Source organism: Perognathus longimembris, chromosome 2, assembly GCF_023159225.1.
Source record: "Perognathus longimembris pacificus isolate PPM17 chromosome 2, ASM2315922v1, whole genome shotgun sequence".
NCBI classification, from domain to species: Eukaryota; Metazoa; Chordata; class Mammalia; order Rodentia; family Heteromyidae; genus Perognathus; species Perognathus longimembris.
The window spans coordinates 45,332,342-45,355,110 of record NC_063162.1 but is presented as its reverse complement, the minus strand read 5'-3'; the positions used below and the strand labels follow the sequence as shown (position 1 = coordinate 45,355,110).

General features: G+C 44.2%; 1 protein-coding gene across 1 annotated transcript in view; it reads left to right on the top strand.

The window, feature by feature from the left end:
• Positions 1–22,769, top strand: part of Lrrc20 (leucine rich repeat containing 20) — a 72,446-nt gene that overhangs the window by 21,901 nt on the left and 27,776 nt on the right. Inside the window, exon 3 of the mRNA XM_048338944.1 lies at positions 14,511–14,660. Coding sequence (XP_048194901.1) covers positions 14,511–14,660 — 150 coding nt within the window. The remainder of the gene's footprint in view (positions 1–14,510; positions 14,661–22,769) is intronic.

Here is a 22,769-nt window from a genome sequence, read left to right as displayed (position 1 = left end):
AGATAAATCTAGGATGAATGAAAACTATATTATTTTTGGTTACTACTAGGATTAAGGTATAGAAGGATTAGGGTTAGAACTTGGGTTCCGACCATGGTTAGGGTTAGGGTAATGTGTAGAGTGAAAATGAAACTTAATTTTAGAATTACAAGTAGAGGGCTGGGAATATGGCCTAGTGGCAGGAGTGCTTGCCTCATATACATGAAGCCCTGGGTTCAACTCCTCAGCACCACATTTGTATAGAAAAAGGCCCGAAGTGTCACTGTGGCTCAAGTGGCCAAGTGCTAGCCTTGAGCAAAAAGAAGTCAAGGACAGTGCTCAGGCCAGGCCTGAGTTCAAGCCCCAGGACTGGCAAAAAATAAAATAAAATTACAAGAGGAAGACAAGTTAGAATGAATGTCAAATAGAGTAGTAATGTAAATTTTCAGAATTGGGTATAGTTAGGGTCAGGGTTAGCATTAGTGATCCAGGTAGAGTTGGAGTTAGAGTTAGGGAAAGGGTAAGATTTTGGGTATAACCACCACTTATTTTAAGAAGTGAGCCTATTCCAAGTGAGGGTACATGACTTATAGTATGTTTAGGGTACTTCTCAGTTTCAGGTATCATTCTGTTAGGATTAACAGTTAATTTTTAGTTGATGCTTGGTTAGGGTTAGGAAAGGGTAATGTTTTGGATAAATCTGCATTATCTGTTAAGAATTACTAGTCACACTGACCACATTTCTTCTTACAACCTTGGGGGACTCTTTTTTTTTTTTTTTTTTGGCTAAGCCACAAGCCTATTGACTTACATACCTGTCCCTAATCAATCTCAATGCCATGTGAGTTGGCAGAAGCTCCATAGCCCTCTGAGCCTTCAGATTTTGGACCCTGTCACCAATATTACTTCTTAACAAGGACTGGCAGGGTCAGAGTCTTTCTAAGCCCTGGGGCAAGCTCTGCCCAGTCTTCTCACTTTCATGTAAAAGATTTGCTTACTTCCTGTATTTTGCTTATTTTGACTTGGTTTTACCCAAAGGTTAATTTTCATCAGTTATTTATTAGAACTAATTATATGATTGCTTTCATAAAGCATTTGTACATTCTGATAACATGTTTCTTTATTAACATGAAATACTACACTAATTAGAGACTGGAGGCCATTCTCGTTGGCCTTTGGCAATAATTATAATTATGAAGATAATTAAGCCTGTGTTTATTCAGTACTTTCTTCCATGGAGCTTTCTGTTCTTCAGCCTAAGTGAAGCAGCTCAAATTGTTGGGGAAAGACATGCCAGGGTCTAGCTGCTGTCCAGTGCTGAGAAAGGAGTCAGTATGATGGTCTACTGTGTTAGTCACACTTTGTTTGGCATGGACAATGTAAGTGAAGAGGGACTTACTTTGGCTTCTGGCTTCAGGGATTTTGTTTCACGGTCCTGGGCTCTGTTGGTGACACAGCACATCATAGAGGCAGGAGCATGTGGTAGAGGTTGGTCTTCTCAGGGTAGACAGGAAATAGTGATCCAAAAAGGACCAGGGACAAGGGATTACCTTCCAAGGCAAGCCTCCAGGACTAAAAATAGTAATAATTCGATCAGATCCTCTGAAAGAACTGCTGTTAATATTCTGCTTATTTTCTTTATTGTTTTTTCCCCAGGCATGGAACTATATAGTTCACACATATGTATAGCATATGTAGTATACACACATATATATTTTATATTATACACATATATGTATACATGTTTCTACAAAGCTGTGTTTCTGTAGCTAGCTTCAAATTCCTGGGCTCAATTGATTTTCCTTCCTTAGCCTCACGAGTAGCTGGGACTACTGGCATATACTGCCATGCCCCGCTCAGTGATTTTCATATTTTGCCTTAAAGAAATACGTAATTGTAACGTGCACCTTTTTTTTTTTTTTTTTTTTTTTGGTCCAGTCCTGAGGCTTGAACTCTGGGCCTGGGCCTGTTCCTGAACTCTTCATCTCAAGGCTAGCACTCTGTCACTTGAGCCACAATGCCACTTCCAGTTTTCTGGTAGTTGATTGGAAATAAGAGTCTCATCAACCTTCCTGCCCGGGCTTGCTTTGAACCGTGATCCTCAGATCTCAGCCTCCTGAGTAGCTAGGATTATAGGTGTCAGTAACTGGTGCCCCACAATGTGCACCTTTAAACAACAACAACAAAAAAGAAACAACAAAAAGAACTATGAGGAGTTGGAGGTGTGGCTCAATTGGTAGAGTGCTAGACAATGAGCAAAAAGTGTCAAATACACAGTTTGAATCTCTGTCTCCAAAAGGATCAAAAAGGAAAAAAAATCTGTGAGTTGATAATACTAATTATGGAACTTTACCAGCCTTTCAGTGATAAACAAAAAACTGAAAACAGGATTACAAGGAGAAAAATAGCAAGAGGCATGAGCTGGATTTTCCACAGGGAACATAAAAATAGTTAATTCAGAATGGAATATGATATGATCAACCTCATTTGTGAAAGCATTGCAAATTTCAAAAACATTGAATAGACTCTACTATCTGTTGAATGTTCCATTTTTGCAACAACCATACAAAATGAAAGGAGATTTGATTTTCTTTTTTTCAGAGTTTTATCACGAATTGCAGATTGGGAAGCAGGGAGTGATGGAGGGGGTGAGTCTCATCAAGGTACACTGTGTGCATATGTGGACATTTCAAATTGAGGCCATCTTGTACAAATAATTGATGTTAATAAAGAAATGCAGGGAAAAATAATTGCCCACCACTTTGCAAATCCCATGAGAGCCAGTGAATTGTTCTTCTTGTGTTAGTTGTCAACATTACTGGTATGAGTGGCATTACCTGCTCCCCTTTTGCCTAAGAACCCCTCTTGCAGCATTTCCAGTTAAAGTGTAGATGCCTGATCATAATAGCAATGAAAATTTTCTTTATTGGTCTTAATTTTTTCTTAATTCAATTATTTTAAGTATTTTAAATAATAAAAACTGTTCTCTATTCTATTTTTAGATTCTTTTTGAATCTTTATTTAATAATAAAAGAAGTTTTATTTATTTATGTTTATGACAGTACTAGGAATTGAACTCAGAGTCTTGGGCTTGCTAGGTAAGTAATCTACCACTTGAGCCATGCCTCCTAATTCTGCTTGCCATTTATTTATTTATTTATTTATTTATTTATTTATTTCCCTGTGCCTCTGCTGGGGTTTTTGAGCCACTCGGGGTCCTGGGTACTATCTTTCAGCTTTTTAATTAATGCCAAAATTGTTAGATGACACTGTGCCAATTGAGCCACAGCTCTACTTCCAGCTTTTTGGTGGTTAATTCAAGACAAGAGTCGCACAGACTTTACTGACAGACTGGCTTTGAACCTCAGTCCTTAGATCTCAGCCTCCTGAGTAACTAAGATTACAGGCATAAGCCACTGGCATGTTGTCTGCTTTGTTTCCTTAAGTGTCCAGTGTTTCACACTTTTATGCAGTTTGGGTCTCATTTTTTAGTGATTGTTCTATGGCATCTAGGTTGGGAAAATAGCCTCAGTTGAGAGCATCCGTTACTTCAGATTTTGTTTGGTTGGATTTCAATAAAATATCTAAAGTATAATTCTATCTAGAATTGATTTTGATTCTTAGATTGAGTCCTTTTTGTTTTCCAATTCAGACATTGAGTTGACAAGTCCTTCCTTAATTTAGCATTTGTTAAGATGTCATTATATAATAATGTATTACAGTATACCCTTGGTATCCATGGGTAATGTGGTTCCAAGGAGATTGTCATTGAGGAAAACCCACACATGCTCAGAACATATGGAATTCATTGCTGTACTGCAGATACTTCAGTTCATATTTCCCAGAAGACCACTGACTTCCACTAAAGACTAGCTGCTTTTCAGTAATTTCACTTTTCCTCTTAAATTAAGCACAGCAATTTCTTTTTTTTTTTTTTCCCCAGCCGGCATTTCCTGTTATTTATTTTATTTTATTGGGCTGGTACCAGGACTTGAACTAAGGGCCTCCTTGTTATTTTTTTTATAATTTATTTATTAATTAAACAAAAATTTTTTGACAAGCTGTTGTGCAAAAGGGGTACAGTTACATAGTAGGTCAGTGTGTACATTTTTTGTGATATCTTACACCTTGTTTTTCTTTCCCTTCCCTAGGTCAGGTAGACATATATACAATATACAATGTACCAAGAACATATACAGTAGCCATGTGGCCTACGCCAAAGGAAATTCGCCTAGGGCTTTAAATGTATCGTCGACAATAGACAATATATTGACAATAGTCTTATATGAACGTACATACATAGCTTTTGAGCTATTGTGATCCACTGAGAGGTCAATTTTTGACCTTTATATGTTGAGTAGTTGTTTGGTTTTAGTTACATAATTTAGGGTCGCTGACCCAAACCTGTGGGAAATACCATTTGACAAGAAGCTTTTGGTTTCACAGACCTCGTCTCGACTGTCCCCCCCCCCACCCCCAACAGTAATATATCAAGGAGATCATGCCCCTTTGTTCTCTGTGTTCTAGGCTTGTTTCAACATTATTTGCTCAAGTTCTGACCATTTCCCTGCGAATACTAATATTTCACCATTTCTAATTGCTGTGTAGTATTCCATTGTGTATAGGTACCATATTTTTTGGATCCATTCATCTGTGGAGGGGCATCTGGGTTGTTTCCATATTTTGGCTATTGTGAATTGTGCAGCGATAAAAATGGAAGTGCAGATGTCTTTTTGATATCTTGGGACCTGTTGTTCAGGATAGATGCCTAGGAGTGGTATGACTGTGTCATAGGGTAGGTCTATGTTGAGCTTTTTGAGGAACCTCCATACTGTTCTCCAAAGTGGTTGTACTAATTTGCACTCCTACCAGTAGTGGAGAAGGGTTCCTCTTTCCCCGCACCCCCTCCAGCATTTGTTGTTGCCTGAGTTCAGGGTATAGGCCATTCTAACTGGAGTGAAGTGGTATATTAGGGTTGTTTTTATTTGCATTTTCTTTACTGCCAGGGATGTTGAACATTTCCTCATATGGTTCTTTGCCATTTTTATCTCTTCTCTTGTGAAGTCTCTCTTTAGCTCCTTTGCCCATTTCCTAATTGGTTTACTGGGCTTGGAGGGGCTTAGTTTTTTGAGTTCTCTGTAGATGACAGATATTAGGCCTTTGTCTGTTGCTGTGCTGGTAAAGATCCTTTCCCATATGCTTGGCTGTCTTTCTAGTTTGGTGGCTATGTCCTTAGCTGTGCAGAAACTTTTTAATTTGTAGTAGTCCCATTTGTCGAGTCTCTCCCCTATCTGTTGTGCCCCTGGGACTATATTCAGGAAGTGCCTTCCTGTGCCTATAAGTTCTAGCGTCTTTCTTACTCTGTCCTTCAGTAGTTTCAAGGATTCAGGTCTGATATTGAGGTCCTTGATCCATTTTGAGTTGATCTTGGTGCATGGTGATAGGCTAGGGTCTACTTTGACTTTTCTGCATATGGCTGCCCAGTTTTCCCAGCACCAGTAGTTGAAGAGGCTCTGTTTATTCCATTGTATGTCTTTAGCTCCTTTGTCGAATATCAGCTGACTGTAAAAGTGCGGTTTTATTTCTGGATCTTCAATTCTAATCCATTGGTCTTCCTATCTGTTTTTATACCAATACCAGGCTGTTTTTGTTATGATGGCCCTGTAGTAGAGTTTGTAGTCTGGTATTGTGATACCTCCTGCACTGCTTTTTTTGCCTAGAATTGCTTTGGCTATTCTAGGTCTTTTGCTGTTTCATATAAATTTATGGGCTGCTTTCTCTATTTCAGTGAAGAATGTAGCTGGGACCTTAATGGGGATTGCATAGAATTTGTTTAACAATTTGGGCAATATGGCCATTTTCACTATATTGATTCTGCCTACCCATGAGCATGGGAGGTCCTTCCATCTCCTTGTGTCTTTTTTGACTTCCCTTATTAGATTTTTATAGTTTTCATTAAATAGGTCCTTCACGTCTTTAGTTAGGTTGATCCCTAGGTACTTTATTCTTTTTTTGGCTACTGTAAATGGAATTATTTCCATAATATCCTTTTCTGCTTGTACATTGCTGGTGTACAGAAAAGCCGCTGACTTTTGTGAATTGATTTTGTATCCTGATACTTTGCCAAAGTGGTTTATTAGGTGTAGGAGTTTGAGGACTGAGTTTTTTGGGTCCTTCAGATATAAGATCATGTCATCTGCGAATAGAGATAGCTTGATTTCTTCCTTGCCGATGTGGATCCCTTTGATGTCTTCCTCTTGCCTTATTGCTATAGCTAGGGATTCCAGCACTATGTTGAAAAGAAGTGGGGAGAGTGGGCATCCTTGTCTTGTTACTGAGTTTAGGGGGAATGATTTAAGTTTCTCTCCATTTAATATGATATTAGCAGTTGGTCTGTTGTATATGGCTTTTATTATTTTGAGGAATGTTCCATCTATTCCTGTTCTCTCCAGGGCTTTTAATAAGTATGGATGTTGTATTTTGTCAAAGGCTTTTTGGGCATCGACTGAGATAACAATGTGATTCTTGATTTTAGTTCTGTTGATGTGGTGAATTACATTGATTGATTTACGGATGTTGAACCATCCTTGTGACTGTGGGATGAAGCCTACTTGGTCATGATGTATAATTTTCTTGATCAGTTTCTGGATCCTGTTAGCTAATATTTTATTGAGGAGCTTTGCATCTGTGTTCATTAGTGATATTGGTTTGTAGTTCTCTTTTTTTGTTGGGTCTTTGCCTGGTTTGGGGATGAGTATAATATTAGCTTCATAGAATGAGTTTGGGATTTCTCCCTCTGTTTCTATTTCGCGGAAGAGTTTGAGGAGTATTGGTATTAGCTCCTCACTAAAGGTTTTATAGAATTCATTGGTGAATCCATCTGGGCCTGGGCTTTTCTTTGTTGGGAGGCTTTTGATTACCCCCTGTATCTTGCTGTAAGCTATTGGTTTATTTAGTTGATTTATTTCTTCTTGGTTCAGTTTGGGCAGTTTATACTTCTCTGAGAATTGATCCATTTCTGTAAAATTATTTTTTAGTGAGTAGAGGTTCTGGAAATAGCTCCTTATGATTGTTTGAATATCGTGTGTATTTGTTGTAATTTTTCCGGTGGAGTCCCTGATTTTACGGATATGAGTCTCTTCTCTTTTTTGTAAGTCTTGCAAGAGGTCTGTCAATTTTATTTATTTTCTCAAAGAACCAGCTTTTAGTCTTATTTATTTGTTGAGTGGTCTTTCTATTTTCAATCAGATTTATCTCTTCTTTAATCTTTGTGGTCTCTCTCCTTCTAGTTATTTTAGATTCGATCATTTCTTGTTTCTCCAGATGTTTTAGTTTCATCGTGAGGTTATTCACCTGCTCTGTTTCCATTCTTTTAATGTGAGTGCTGAGGGCAATGATCTTGCCCCTCAGTACTGCCCTAGCTGTATCCCATAGGTTTCTTTGTGATGTATTTTCATTGTCATTGTGGCTTATGAATTCGTTAATTTCATCCTTAATTTTGTCTGTGGCCCAAGTGTTAGATAACAGTGAGGGGTTTAGCCTCCAAGTATATGTATAGCCTCTGTAGTATCCTTTGTTATTGAGAGTTACCTTTATTGCACTGTGGTCAGATACAGTACATGGGATGACGTCAATACTTTTGTATTTGCTGAGGTTCTTTGGGCTATGACATGGTCTATTTTGGAGTATGTTCCATGGGCTGCTGAGAAGAAGGTGTATTGAGTCTCTGTAGGGTGAAAGACTCTGTACAGATCTATCAGATCCATTTGGGATATGATGTTACTTAGGTCCTCAGCTCCCTTGCTAATCCTCTGGGTGCTGGATCTGTCTCTTGGAGAAAGTGGGGTATTAAAGTCTCCCACTATGATTGTGTTTGGGTCTATCTTGTTCTGTAGTTCTGTGAGAATTTGCTTGACATTTGTAGGGCCTCTTTTGTTCAGTGAGTATACATTTATCACCGTGATGTCTTGATTCTGGATTTTTCCTTGTATTAAAATGTAGTGTCCTTCTTTGTCTTTTTTAGTTGATTTTAATGAGAAGTCCAACTTGTCTAAGACCAGGATGACTACACCTGCCATTTTGGTAGGTGCGTTTGCTTGGAAGATCTTGCTCCATCCTTTCATTTGGAGCCTGTTTTTATCCCTTGCTGTAAGATGGGTCTCTTGAAGACAACAGATGGAAACTTTTTGTTTACGATCCACTCTCTCAGTCTGCTCCTCTTTATCGGAGAGTTTATATCATTTATATTCAAAGAGATCAAGGATAAGGGTGTTTTTTCTTCTTCCATTTTCCTGTTAGGCTGTTTTTCCTCTCTTTTTTTTTTCCCTGTCTTTAATGAGCTGCTCTTTCTGTTGGGCTCTGGCTATTGTAGTTTCTTTCTGTTTCTGTCTGTGTGTCCTGTACGATATCTGTTGGGTGGGGTTCCCCTCTTAGAATTCGCTGTAAGGCTGTTTTTTTATTCACATACTCCTTTAGATCCTCTTTGCTATGGAAAGATCTGGTTTTTCCCTCAAAGTTGGATTCTAGTTTTGCTGAATATCTTATTCTGGGTTGGCAATTATTGGCCTGTAGGACTTGGATTGTGTTCTTCCACGCTCTTCGTGCGTGGTAGGTTTGTGTGGAGAGGTCTGCTGTGATTTGGATCCTTTTCCAATCATAGTATAGCTCTTTCTTCACTTTGTCTGCATTCAAAATTTGCTCTTTATTCTTGAGATCTGAAGTCTTGATTATTATGTGCCTGGCAAGCATTTTCTAGGGTCTGGTCTGCCAGGCGTCCTATAGGCTTCAGTTACCTGGGTGAGGTCCCTTGTGAGACTGGGGAAGTTTTCTGCAATAACTCTATTAAAAATATGTTGTAGCCCTCTGCTCTGCTCCTTCTTCTATTCCAATTATGCGCAGATTATATCTCTTGCTTTTGTCCACTAGTTCCTGGATTAGTCTACCCTGGATTTTAACAGTTTCTTGGAGTGTGGTAATTTTCTGGTCCATATTGGCTGCATCGTCGTCCAAAAGAGAGATTCGGGATTCGATATGATAAATTCTTTGTGCTGTGGCTTCTAGTGTGGAGTTTATGGAGGTCAGTGAGGTATTTATGGTTGCCAGATCTGCTTTCATCGTGGAAATTTCTTCCTTTAAAGAGTTGTGTTTTATATCTATTTTTTTCATGCATTTCGCTTCTAAGGATGTTAAGGTCTTCTTTAACGGAGGATTGCACTGTATCCATTTTTGCTTTCATTTCTTTCTTGACTTCCTCAAGGTCCTTTGAGACTTCCATTCTAAACTCCTGGAATTGTTTTCTGAATTCGTTCCTGAGGCTTTCCATCATTTCTGCTATCATAGCCTCAGTTGTTTTTTTTTATTCTCCAGGTTCTCTGTGCCTGAGGGAGGCGTGTGTTCGGGCCCAGGTGTCCCTGCTGGGCTGATATTGCACACCAACAAGCCTGTGACTGTTGTTCAAAAAGTCCACGAGGACCAGGCGCCTCAGGTGGCGTTCCAATGCCTACCAGTCCCCGGGCCCCTGCTGGGGTGCAGCCAGGTTCAGGCTCTTTAGTTGGGGTTTTGGGAGACGCCTGTCTAAGGTATTTCCTGGTCACTTTGTTGGGCGCTGCTCCGCCTCTGCTAGCTCCCGTGTCCTCCCAGAGGCTGTAGGGTCCTAGAGCGGCAAGACATGGGGCTCCTTTGTTCCCTCGGGGTAGGGAGGGGTAGGGAGGGAGCTCTAGCTTCTTTGTAGGGTTTGGGTCTCTGCTAGAGGGGGGGCAATGGGGAACTTACTGGTCCTGGAATTTGTGTGTGTCCCGTGCTGCTGTGGGCTTTTTGGGGCTGGGGTGCTGGGGTGTGGCAATCGGTCATTTGGTGGTGGTAGTCCCGGCTCTCCCTGTCCGCCTCTCCCTGTCTGCGCTGCCCTGCTGTTGTTGTCTGTTCCCGGCCGTTCAGTCCCGCACCTCCAGTCCCGCACCTCCGGTCCTGAGCCGCTGTCTGTCTCGGTTGGTCTGTGCTCTGTCTGGGGTCCGTGGAGCTCCTGCTGTCTGGACTCTGCACTCCTGGCGTGACTTTTCGGCTGTTGCTTCTCTGGTCGCTGATAGTCTGCGGTCCTGTTTGGCAGCGCCTGGTCCCCTTTCCCAGCCTGGCCCTGTTCAGGCCAGGGTCGGCGGGGGGGAGGGGTTACCCTAGCGATTTTCAGGCTCTGTGCAGGTTATAGGCTCTTCTTTTTTTGTTCTTTTTTGTTTCCTGTGTTTCTCTGTTGCTTCTGGTTGTTGGGTTTGCTGGATTCTTGATGGGGTGTTGGGTGCTGGAGTTTCCAGCTCACTATTTGGTTGGAGCGAGTTGGGGTGCCTCCCTATCGTGATGGCACCATCTTCCTCTCTCCACTACCACATTTCTTGACAGGCTTCCTGGCAGCTAAGCCCTGTGGACCCTCAGTTATCTGGACTTTTGCCCTTTTCCCACCTGTCCTTTTCCTTTACTCAGGCCACCTCAGCAAGGTCACCTGTGCTTCTGCCTTTGCCTAAGCCTGCTGAATATCAGACACTGTGCTTTGGAGGGGGGAGGAGTTGGTTGTATCTTTCTAGATCAATGGGAAAACAGGCCACCAAAAGGGGTTGTTGATACAGTGCAGGATGTAGAACTCTAATGATAGCCACAGTGGCTGAGGAAGTAATTGCTTCGGGCAATCAGAGAAGGCTTCAAAGAGGAGGTGACATTTGAAATAGGTCTTAAAGTAAGAGTAGAAATTCTATAGGGCAGTTGAAGAGAAGGGTGTCAATTATGACCATTTCTGTATATTCCGTATTATTGTTGCTATTAGGAATAGGGCCTTTTAAACCCATATCTTTCTTTTTTCTTAAAAAAAACACACAACTTGTTGTTGTTGTTGTTATTGGTCATGGGGGCTTGAACTTGGTGCCTGGGTGATGTCCCCGAGCTTTTTTGCTCAAGGCTAGTGTTCTACCACTTTGAGCCACAGTGTCACTTCTGGTTTTCTGGTGGTTAATTGGAGATAAGTTTCACAGCTGGGCACCAATGGCTCACGCCCGTAATTCTAGCTACTCAGGAGGCTGAGATCTGAGGATCACAGTTCAAAGCCAGCCCAGACAAGAAAGTCCATGAAACTTTTATTTTTCCAGTCCTAGGGCTTGAACTCAGGGCCTGGGCACCATCCCAGAGCTTCTTTTGCTCAAGGCTAGCACTATACCACTTGAGCCACAGCACCACCAGCTTTTTCTGTTTGTGTGGTACTGAGGAATTGAACCCAGGGCTTCATACATGCTAGGCAAGCACTCTACCACTAAGCCACATTCCCAGCCCCTCTGTGAGACTCTTATCTCCAATTTACCACCAGAAAACTGGAAGTGGTGCTGTGGCTCAAGTGGTAGAGAACTAGCCTTGAGCTGAAGAGCTCAGGCACAGTTCCCAGGCCCAGAGTTCAAGCCCCACAACTGACAAAAAAAAAAAAAAAAAGAGTCACAGACTTTCCTGCGCAGGCTGGCTTTGAAGCATGATCCTCAGATCTCAGCCTCCTGAGTAGCTAGGATTACAGGCATGATCCACTGGTGCCTGGCTTAAACCCATATCTGTTAGGGCTGACCTGAGAACCTGAGTAACTGAATATAAGTTTTAGTGTTAAAATTATAACAGCTTCTAAGCCCTGGTGATGACTCCATGCTAGAGGCCTGCACCCCCACCTGTGAGATTAGTTTCTTGTAGTTTGACATTTAAAAATGTAGGGAGCACTTGTTCACCTCTATACCTGGATAATAACCATGGTAATGGACAGTAAAAAATGATCATAACCATAGACTATAGAAATACCATAATAATAGTAGAAATGCCATGGTAACTGTTGGGTTGGTTTACTTATGATTGAGTACTGGATTGTTTTAGCCTGCTCAAGCTTGCTTAGTGGTAATGGGAAAACATGGTCGCAATTGTTAAAATAAAGTTGGTACTAGGTCAGCCTGACCGCAACATTCTGTTTCTGTAAACGGCTTGCTTAACCCATTTTTGACTTGCTCTACCCCCTGAACTAACCCCCTGTATCAGCGCTACGTGACCACCATTGTCAATTCCTGATATCAAGGCCAGTTCCCGATATCAAAGCCAAAATAGATAACTGAAAGGGTAGATAGCCAATAGAAATAGGACAAGAGTTGCTTGCTAAATGTCATCCAATCAAGTATCTGCCAATGGAAATACCCTTCCCCTGTTGTAATCACAATAAAAACCCTGCCTATCTGAGGGTCCGGACTCTTAATCCAGATCCACTGTGTCAGTGACAGTTGGGAGTCCAGGCTCGAGCTTGCAATAAAGACTCTCCTGAGTTTGCATTGGTATCGGCTCCTTGGTGGTCTTTGGGGACCGGACATCTGGCATACCATATCTAATTCCTGAATGAGAATGTTACTGAAGTTTGCATAGTTGTTTTGGAGCCATCTGCAAAGGTTTGGAGGCTTGGAAGAGCCTGGCCTTTCTGAGGGAAAGGGTCTTGCTGAGCTAGATGGGATGATGTTGGCAGTCATGAGATCTCTTAGGGACCAGGATCAGGAGATCATCATCTGCCCCAGGGTGCTCCAGGAAAATGTAGGATGGATGCTGACCTAGAAGCAAGTAGGAGGTTGATAGAGTGGGGAGGGGACTGACAGCATTGTGGGAGGGGAAGAGATAACAGAGATGGCCCTCTGCCCACATATCTTCCAAGTGCTCTGTGAGCCATCATTTTTACCATCGTTTCCATGACAACCCTGAAGGCATGGTATGATAGTCTAATTTTACAGATGAGGAAACCTAGAGGATAAGCTGGGCAGCTTAATTTCTGAGCTCCAAGATTCTGGTGTTTGGGTGCTGCCTTAAATACACACACATATGCATACACACGTCAGCTTCATGGAGATCTAACTCACTTGCCATACATTAAAGTATTGGGGGGCTTCTGGGAATGTGACCTAGTGGTAAAGTGATTGCCTAGCATGCACAAAGCCCTGGGTTCGAGTCCTCAGCACCATATAGACAGAAAAGGCTGGGAATGGTGCTGTGGCTCAAGAGATAGAGTTCTAGCCTTGAGCAAAAAGAAGCCAGGGACAGTGGTCAGGCCCTGAGTCCAAGTCCCAGGACTGGCAACAACAACAACAACAAAAAGTATATTGGGTTGACATGTAGCTCAAATGGTTAGCAAGCCCAAATTACTAAAAATAATGAAATAAGTAATAACAGCAATGTACCATTCCTTGGCTTTGTTATACAATACCATAAGGTTGTGCAACTATCACCAATATCCAACTTACAAGCATTTTATTTTCCCTGTAAAGAACCCCCATAGTGACCATCCCTAGCCACCCCTCTCTTATAGCCCTATGCAACCACTAATGTACTTCCTGTCCCTGTGGATTTGCCTCCTCTGGCATTTCTTATAAAGGAGCCATACAACATGTGGCATTTGTGATGGGCTTCTTTGACTAGGCATCATGTTTTTACATCCATCATATTCTAGCACATTTTGGCATTTCCTTTTTATGCATGAGTTTATTTATTTATTTATTTTTGGACATATCTTATGTGGCTGGTCTGTTCCTCAGTTGCTGGACACTGCATCATGTACAGTGGTTGTTTGTATGGGTCTGTGTCTGCACTTTCCTGGGTGCATATGTGGGAGTGGTCTCAGGGGTCACACAGTCACTGTTCCATCACTGAGAGGACACCAGGCATAAAAGCTTCCTGGCTGCTGCTTTAGTGCCTGGCAGCTATGTGGCAGCCTGGGTGCATTGTACACCTCTCTTTCTCTCTTTCTCTCTCTCTCTCTCTCCCTCCCCCTCCCTTCCTTTCCTCCCTCCCTCCCTTCTTCCTTTCCTTTCTTTCTTTCTCTCTCCCTCTCCTTCCCTCCCTCTCTCCTTCCCTCCCTCTCTCTCCTTCCCTCCTTCCCTTCCTCCCTCTCTCACTCCCTTCCTTCCTTCCTGCCTTTCTTCTCCTTTTCCTCCTCCTCTTCTTCCTCTTCCTCCTTCTTTTGTGCCATTCTTAGGGCTTGAACACAGGGTCTGGGCACTATCCCTGAGCTTTTTTGCTGAAGGTTAGTGTTCTACCACTTGAACTTGGTGGTTAATTGGAGAGAAGAGTCTCACAGACTTTCCTGCCTGGGCTGGATTCAAACCATGATCCTTAGATCCCAGCCACCTGAGTAACTAGGATTAAAGGTGTAAGCCACTGGCACCCAGCCATTGTACACTTTTACTGCAGGCTGTGTGAAGTACTCTCCTGGTACAGTCTTTGTTGATTCCAAAAGGACTTGGTCCTTAAGGGCTTCAAGGATACCTCTGTGAATGCTGCCTGTTGCTGTGCTTGCAAGGTTCTGTCTTGCTAGCAGGCAGTAGTAACACAGAAGGTGCTAGAAGTTGCTGATAGGGGCCTCCTGGGAGAGAGAGGGCAGGGTCTGACGTCAGGAATGAGATAGGCCGGAGGAGAGAGGTGTTAGGTCCCCGTGGGTCTGGACATGTTCTTTGGCAGCCATGGCTGATAACTGATCTGTGTTTGTCCTCTGGCTGCAGACCTGGAGGAGTGCAAGCTGGTTTCCTTCCCCATCGGCATCTACAAGGTCCTGCGGAATGTCTCCGACCAGATCCACCTCATCACACTGGCGAACAATGAGCTCAAGTCCCTCACCAGCAAGTTCATGACCACGTTCAGTCAGCTCAGAGGTAGGCCCTGGTCAGCAGCTCCGACACACAGGGAATGGCAAGACTTTGTCCTTCAGGCTCTCACTCTGTATGAGGGACATTACCAAAGTTGTCCCCAACTTTGAAGATAGACCTCTCTCCTCAGCAGTCTCCAGTCTCCATCTGGTTGTGAATCAGATTGAGTGAGGTCTAAGGGTGTGGCTCCTCCATTGACTTTTTTTTTTGCCAGTCCAGATGCTTGAACTCAGGGCCTGAGCATTGTCCCTGGCTTCTTTTTGCTCAAGTCTAGCACTCTACCACTTGAGCCACAGAGCCACCTCTGGCTTTTTTCTGTTTATGTGGTACTGATGAAACAAACCCAGGGCTTCATACATGCTAGGCAAGCACTCTATCATTAAGCCACATTCCCAATCTATCCATTGATTCTTTTGTATTGAACAGACCAGCAGGGATGGCATTTAGTCCCTGAGGCCTGGCAATAATTAATTCTCTGCAGACTTGAATGAGGGCCTTTACATACCCAGTGACAGCCTTGTTCACTGTGCTGCATTCTCAGCTTAGGAGTTAATGATGCCAGTGATGTTGGCATTTTCTTTCTGGGCACACAGAACACACAGATATGATGCCAGGAAGCAGATGGGCAGGAGGCCAGTGGTGGGCATTGTAGTGCTTCGGAAATGGCTCTTCTGGATGGATGAGCCTGATGCTGACACTGCGGCACCCACTCCTTTCTCTACAGGCAATGCTCCTTCCTGCCACCTGTGTCAAGATGCTGCAAGCCAGGCATTTGTGTGTTGGCAAAATGAGAGGGCAGGGGGATGGGAGAGGGAAAGGGGAGCCTGAGAAAGGTGGTCTCTGCCCTCTGGGGTTCCTTGGCTGCTAGGGTATGAGAAGGGTTTACCATCCTGTTTAGAGAAATAAACAGAATGCTAGTGACACAGGAGCAGCTAGAGCAAGCCTATCACACAGCAGGTTTTAAGCTTGGCAGGCTTCCTTGAGGAGGCGTGCCCAGAAGGCAATAGACAAACCTAGTCCAGCTACTTCCAATAGGAAGGAGCTGGTGTAAAATGGCTAGGGGGCCCTGGGAAGGCCACCAGCAAGGTTCACAGAGAACCATCTATAGGAGGGAGAATGTTGCTTCTGGGAAGGCTCACAGTGCTCAATGCCTTTGTGCCTAAAAAGCTAAAAGTTCTTTTTTTTTTTTTTTGTGGCCAGTCCTGGGCCTTGGACTCAGGGTCTAAGCACTGTCCCTGGCTTCCTTTTGCTCAAGGCTAGCACTCTGCCACTTGAGCCACAGCCCCACTTCTGGCCGTTTTCTGTATATGTGGTGCTGGGGAATCGAACCCAGGGCTTCATGTATATGAGGCAAGCGCTCTTGCCACTAGGCCATATTCCCAGCCCAAAAGCTAAAAGTTCTGATGACTGTGGGTCCATTTCCCAAGACCACCTCTGGTGTCGGGCCTGCTTTTCTCTGCTTTCTTCTCTTACTGATGCTTTGCACAGGTGAAGTGAGTCCTCATAGCCAGCAAATTTCTTGGGCCAAGAGCTCCCACTTGCCCCTAGCTGAAATCAGAATCAATTGAGGAGCTTTTCTAAAAACACAGTTATTTTGTTTGTACCTCCAGAACGAGCCAGGCTAAAGTTCTAGCTGCCAAAATTGAGAACCACAGTTCAGGGGTTATCAACATTAATGCATAGATGACTGTGCAACTAATGAGGGATTCTGATTGGGGGAAGAGCAATAGAAAGTGGTGGGGACTCATTCAGCTTTAGCCAGTGTGCTGTGGGAGACAATGGGCCTGTGTCACCTGCTGTTGAACCATTTAGTAGAATGTGGGAATTTAACATGTTTATGTGAATTTCCCTAAGTATTACAAAAGCCAAAAGCCAATGGAGCATATTTTTAAGGTAGATTTAGCGCATTGGCCTCTAATTGAGATAATCTGCTGAAATGTTAGCATTGCCTCTACCATCTCACTTGGATGGAGAAGGAGGACCATGGAAAGAGGACTTGACAGGGTGTCAGAACAGAAAACTTAGGACTGGGACCCACTGCCAAGATCAGGACTGCTTTTCCCAGGCCTCCTGTGTTAGCTCAAGTCCTCTAGTATGGAATCTAGCAAACTAGAATAGGCATTTCCATTCTAGAAAAATTGAGAAGGCACCAGAACCCCCAGGAAGGGCAGTCAGAAAGAGGCTTTCTGTGGGATAGAGAGCTCAAGTGTATTCTTCAAGTCCAGTCCTCTGAGCACTTGGTATCCTCCAGAGTCTGGAGATAGAAGAATCTAGGAGGCGAATAAGCCAGGTGTCTGTCTCCTTGCAGGAGCCCAGGTTTGCCAGGACAGATGCATCCTCACCTCTGGGAGCCTAGGTGAGATACTGATAGGAACCAAGTGCCAGAAGGCCCTGCTGGGCAGAGGAATAGATGTTTACTGAGAGTGGTAGCGGTGGTGGCAGAAGTGGCTGTGGGGAGGAAGGCAAGAAGAGAGAGGAGGAGAGAGGGAGGAGTGGAGGGAGGGAGAGAAGGAGAGAGAGAGATGGAGAGAGGGAGGGAAGGGGTGAGGAAAAAGAAAAGCTTTCAGAGGACTTGACAGTGTCCTAAGTGTCGCATGCACGGGAGTGTGGGGGGTCTCATCAGCAGCATGGCAAAGGGTGGTGGGGAAGTGCCACTTGAGGCTCAGCTGCAGACAAGTGTTTGGGGTGATGCCTTGTGCCCTTTGAACTCCACCTCAGTGCCGAGCCCTGCCTGCAGAGAGAGGCTGGCACTCTGCTAACTGGATTTCACACCGTGTACTGAGAGCTGTGTGGCAGGGGTGGAGAGAGCTGGAGCCAAGTCCCCATCTGGCTCTAGACTCAAGCCTTTGTTGTCATTTCTTTCTCAGCACAACAGTCCTCTTTTATGTGTGTGGAGGAGGCATAGTGAGGACCACTGTGTCCTCTCCTGGGTTCTTGGCAGAGGTAGATTGCCTCCATACCAAGGAGAGAACAATCTGCCTGTCTCATTGTCTCCCAGGGTTCTTGGCTGCGTGGGCTTGGGGCATCTTTAAGTTATTTATTTCATCCCCTTTGTCCCTCAACAAGTTGATGGAAAGAAAAAAAGCAAGAGCTGAGAAGGCGATAGAATCCATCTAACAGCAGGTGGCCCCGTGGAGAGTGGACCAATGTCCAGCTGTGGCTTTTCTATTCCCCTCTTTCCTATACCCCTGTCTCCTCACTTCCACTCAGGTAGGACAAGTAGAAGCGCTTACTGTGGGCTTGCTGTACAGCAGGCAGCCAGACCTACCCCTTGCTTTTGGTGGAGACTCAGAGGCGGGCAGAGCAGTGGGTTAGCTTCACAGTGGAACAGCAGGAGGATCTGGTTCCATTTGTTCTCTGGCTGCTGTCATGGGGCAGCTGCAGGTGTCTAATTAGAAGCCCGTAACCCAAGTGATTGGTTAGGGTGTGTGTGAGTGTGTGTGTGTGTGTGTGTGTGTGTGTGTGTGTGTGTGTGTCTTTGTCTGGTTGGTCATTCATTGTAATAAGAGACACAAATCAGGGATGCTCCAAATTATTGAGTCTTGGCCATTCAGGACCAGTTGTTACTGGGTAATTGATTGGCCTCCCTGCATTGTTGCTATAAGTAACAGTCTGACTTCTTACAGGTATGAATTGGAGCTGCCCTGTGTCCTGGGCTGGTGCTGTAGAAAATAGGTTAGGATCCTGAGCAGATGGTAGCTGCAGCTTGTAGATAACAGAGTTCTATTTTTCTTCAATAGAAATATTATTTTATTTTGGGGGGGGGTTTCCCAACTTTTATTCAAGAACTCATACAAAATATTCCAGATAAATGAATTTTAATCCTTGTCTTCCTTTTGTTCTTCATCTTGGTTAATCTGGAAGTAATTCATAACTCTCTTTGCTGTTAGCAACTATGCATAACCAAATCATGTAGATTATTCTTCTTCAGTTTTTTGGTTTATTTTTTTTTGGCCAGTCCTGGGCCTTGGACTCAGAGCACTGTCCCCGGCTTCTTCTTCTTCTTCTTCTTTTTTTTTTGGGCAGTGCCGGGCCTTGGACTCAGGGCCTGAGCACTGTCCCTGGCTTTTTTTTTTTTTTTTTTTTTTGCTCAAGGCTAGCACTCTGCCACTTGAGCCACAGCGCCACTTCTGGCCATTTTCTGTATATGTAGTGCTGGGGAATTGAACCCAGGGCTTCATGTATCCAAGGCAAACCCTCTTGCCACTAGGCCATATCCCATATCCCCAGCCCCTTCTTTAAATATTTTTGGTGAAATATTTCAAATACCTTTTGGAGAAAGGCTCCTTAGAGGTTCTTGCTTCTGTCGATGATCACCACCCCTTCACCAAGATTTCCAGTTTTCCCATTCACCTTGATTCTCTGTTGGAGAAACTGCTCAAAATTAGCAGCATCCATTGGGCTGGGGATATGGCCTAGTGGCAAGAGAGCCACTACATACATACTGAAGAGATGTATATAACATACATATGAAGAGGTGCTTTGTGATTCTCTCCCAAGACTAACCTCTTTTGGTCTCACTGTATGGGAGTGTCTTGAATTCTGTGTGCTTTGTTAAATCCAAATGCCTTTTAGATCGAACTTCCACATATCAGGGAGAACATGAACCGTTTGTCTCTCTCCTCTTGGCTTACCTCACTTAACATGATTTGTCCTAGTTCCATCCATTTCCCTGCAAATGACATTATTTTATTCTTTCTAATGGCTGTGTAAAATTCCATTGTATATAGGTATCACATATTTTGGATATGCTCATCTATTGTTGAACATTGGTTGTTTCCATATCTTGGCTATTGTGAATAGTGTGTCAATGAACGTGGATGTGCAGGTGTTCTTATATCCTGCCTCATGATGCTCAGGTTAGATGTCAAGGAATGGTATGGCTGGGTCATAAGAAAGGTCTATGTTTAGTTGTTGTTGTTGTTTGTTTTGTTTTTTAGTTTTATGTGGTTTTTTTTTTTTTTTTTTTTTTTTTTTTTTTGTAGATCATGGGGCTTGAACTCTGGGCCTGGGCACTGCCCCTGAGCTCTTCAGCTCAAGGCTAGTGTTCTGCCACTTTGAGCCACAGTGCCACTTCTGGTTTTCTGGTGGTTAATTGGAGATAAGAGCCTCATGGCCTTTCCTGCCCTGGCTGAGTTTGAACCGCCTGCGATCCTTAGATTTCAGCCTCCTGAGTAGCTAGGATTACAGGCGTGAGCCACTGGTGCCTGGCTATGTTTAGTTGTTTTTTTTTTTTTTGTTTTGTTTTTTTTTTTTGGCCAGTCCTGGGGCTTGGACTCAGGGCCTGAGCACTGTCCCTGTCTTCTTCTTGCTCAAGGCTAGCACTCTGCCACTTGAGCCACAGCGCCACTTCTGGCCATTTTCTGTATATGTGGTGCTGGGGAATCGAACCTAGGGCCTCATGTATACGAGGCAAGCACTCTAGCCACTAGGCCGTATCCCCAGCCCCTGTTTAGTTTTTTTTGAAGAACCTTTAGACTGCTTTCCAGAGTGGTTATACTAGTTTACATTCCCACCAGCAGTGAAGTAGGGTTCATTTTCCCTCACATCTCCACCAGCATTTGTTGTTCAAATTCAAAATGTTGGCCAATCTAACTGGGGGTAAGATGGTATCTCAGGGTTGTTTTGGTTTGGATTTCCTTTATGGCCAGGAATGGTGAACATTTTCTTATGTGCTTCTTTGCCATTCTTACCTCTTCTTCTGAGAAGTCACTTCTTAGCTCCAGTGCCCATTTAGTAATTTGTGTATTGAGTTTTGGAGGGGTTGGTTTCTTGAGCTCTTTGTATATAATGGATTTTAGGCCCCTTTGTCTGATGTAGTACTGGTAAAGATCTTTTCCCCATTGCTTGGCTGCCTTTTTAGTTCAGTAACCATGTCCTTAGCTGTGCAGAAACCCTGTACCTGTAAGTTCTAATGTCTCTCCTACTCTCTTGCAGTAGTTTTCAGAGTAAAAAGTTCTGCTTTGGTGAAACCATTGTCAAGACATCCAAGCTCTCTCACCCCTGCCATTCTCCTCAGTCCCAAGGATCCTTGTGCCTCTGTCCTGGTCCATTAGGGGGTGAGGGGTTGCCCAGATGAGTGACAGCATGAGTGCTCCAATCCACTGGGCATATAGCTCTTTGGCCCCATGACATTTGGGAATGAGTATGGGGCCACTTGGCAGGGGAGGCAGGCATCTCAGCAGACAGCCACATGATAATGTGAGGGGCAGGTGGCAGACATCAGCTGGAGAGTTCAGGGTGACCAGGAGGTGGAACTCACTTCTGTTTTAGGTGAGTGAGGAATCAAGATGCCTCCAGAGGAAATAACAAAGCGGAATTGATAGATGAGTAGGTGTTTGCCAGATAAAGGGGTAATTTCTGCAGCATCTTTTAGAAAATAAAAGATGTGTTTGGGGAAGTAATTGGAAAGATGGAACAAGAATAAACATCACAGAGCAGAGAGTTAAGGTGCATTGGTGGGGCCTGACCCAAGGAGTCACCTTTGCTGGAGTTGGGAACACTGTGGAGAGATCCTGGAAGGATGGTTAAAATAGACCTATGGAAAAGCTGAGAGGCATCCACACAGACGCATGGGGAGTTGAGGCATGAATCCAGGAAAGTGAAGAAGACAGAGGGACCTTGAAGGCCCAGCCCTAGGCTTTATCTTCATCCGAGCCTGAAGGTACTGGGACCTGAGGTCCTTCTGTCCTTCTCAGCAAATCATATGTCCCCTGGGCCAACAGAGGGGCTGCTACAGGGTTCATCATTGTGGACAGGATGGGCAGTCAGACCAGTCTGTTTATGAAGGCTTGCTGACCTGAGGGCCCGGAAGTTGGAGAAAACCAGACCCAAGGGAGCCTGGCCTGTCAGAGACAACTCTTGATTAGGAACTGGGTGAGCTGAGACATTGTCCTGGACTTTTTTTTATTGATTTGTTTTTTCATCAGTGACAGGCTCCTTTGTCTCTTTCCAATGTCTTCCCAAGACTGAGTTCTTGGATTCTCTCTGATAAGGAACAAGTGCCTGGGTCCTCACAGTGGGCACCCCACAGAGCCTGTCTATGTGGCCTCCCCAGCTGCCCAGGCAGCCCTGTGTCCTCACTACAGAGCTCTTTGATGGCTGCCACACAAAACATAAAGCTGACAATTTTCATTATTACCTGGGCCAACATGACACATGGGAGGAGAGCTTCGTCCCTCTCTCTGATAAGCCACTGAATACCAGAGAAGGCATAGCATCACTTCCTGTCTGGGCCCCTGGGAGAGTGGCCTTCAGCTCTGAGACCCCTGAATGTCTGGTGTCTGGGGGTGACACGGACAGAGGGTATTCACATAAAAAGGCAAGAGTGAAGGAGGGAGGGCTACTCTCTCCATTCCTCAGTGTGTTCTACCCAAGCTGCCTCTGTCCTTGAGGAGGCTGGGAGGGATCATAGATAATGTGGACAGAGCCCTGGAAGGGCCTGCTGCCTGGTGTTCTGCAAGAGGTATCTTGGGCATGCTAAATTTCCAAAGCTGGGGATCAGTGAAGCTATCCTTGCAAAGACCATGGACCCCCCAATGCACTGGAGATGAAGTTACAGAGCATTGTTCTGCCCCCACTTCCCGGTCTCTTGGTTTACTCAGAGGTTACCTCAGAGGAGCAAAGGACCTCTGCTGTATGCACACTTAAGGGCAGGATCAGCCTCCCTAGCAGTGTTAAAGGAACCCAAGCTCACAGGCCTTCACATCCTTAGGCCAAAATCAGAGATACAATTATGGAGATGAGATCCTAAGCATTGTAAGGCTGCTACATAGAGCAGAAACATGTGCCAGAGAGATCAACTGATTCAGAGCTGGAAGGAGCAAACCCAGCCCCTAGAAGAGCATTTGGAGGTAGCCTGGACAGGTGTTCTTGCCCTACAAGCAGAGGATACCTCCTCCCTTCTGGAAGACAACTGGTTCCAGCAAGCTCCTCTGCCCTTCAGTACATGAGGGGAGGGGCCACACCTGGAACAATAGGGCACTCTGATAGAATCAACTCCAAGCCTATATCCTCCAGTCTCTGAGCTCTGTGACAAAGGATTGCAGTCCCCTCCCTTGTTCTTCCAAGCCCGCCAGCAAGTCTCCTTTGCTCTACTCTACAGTTTAGAATGTC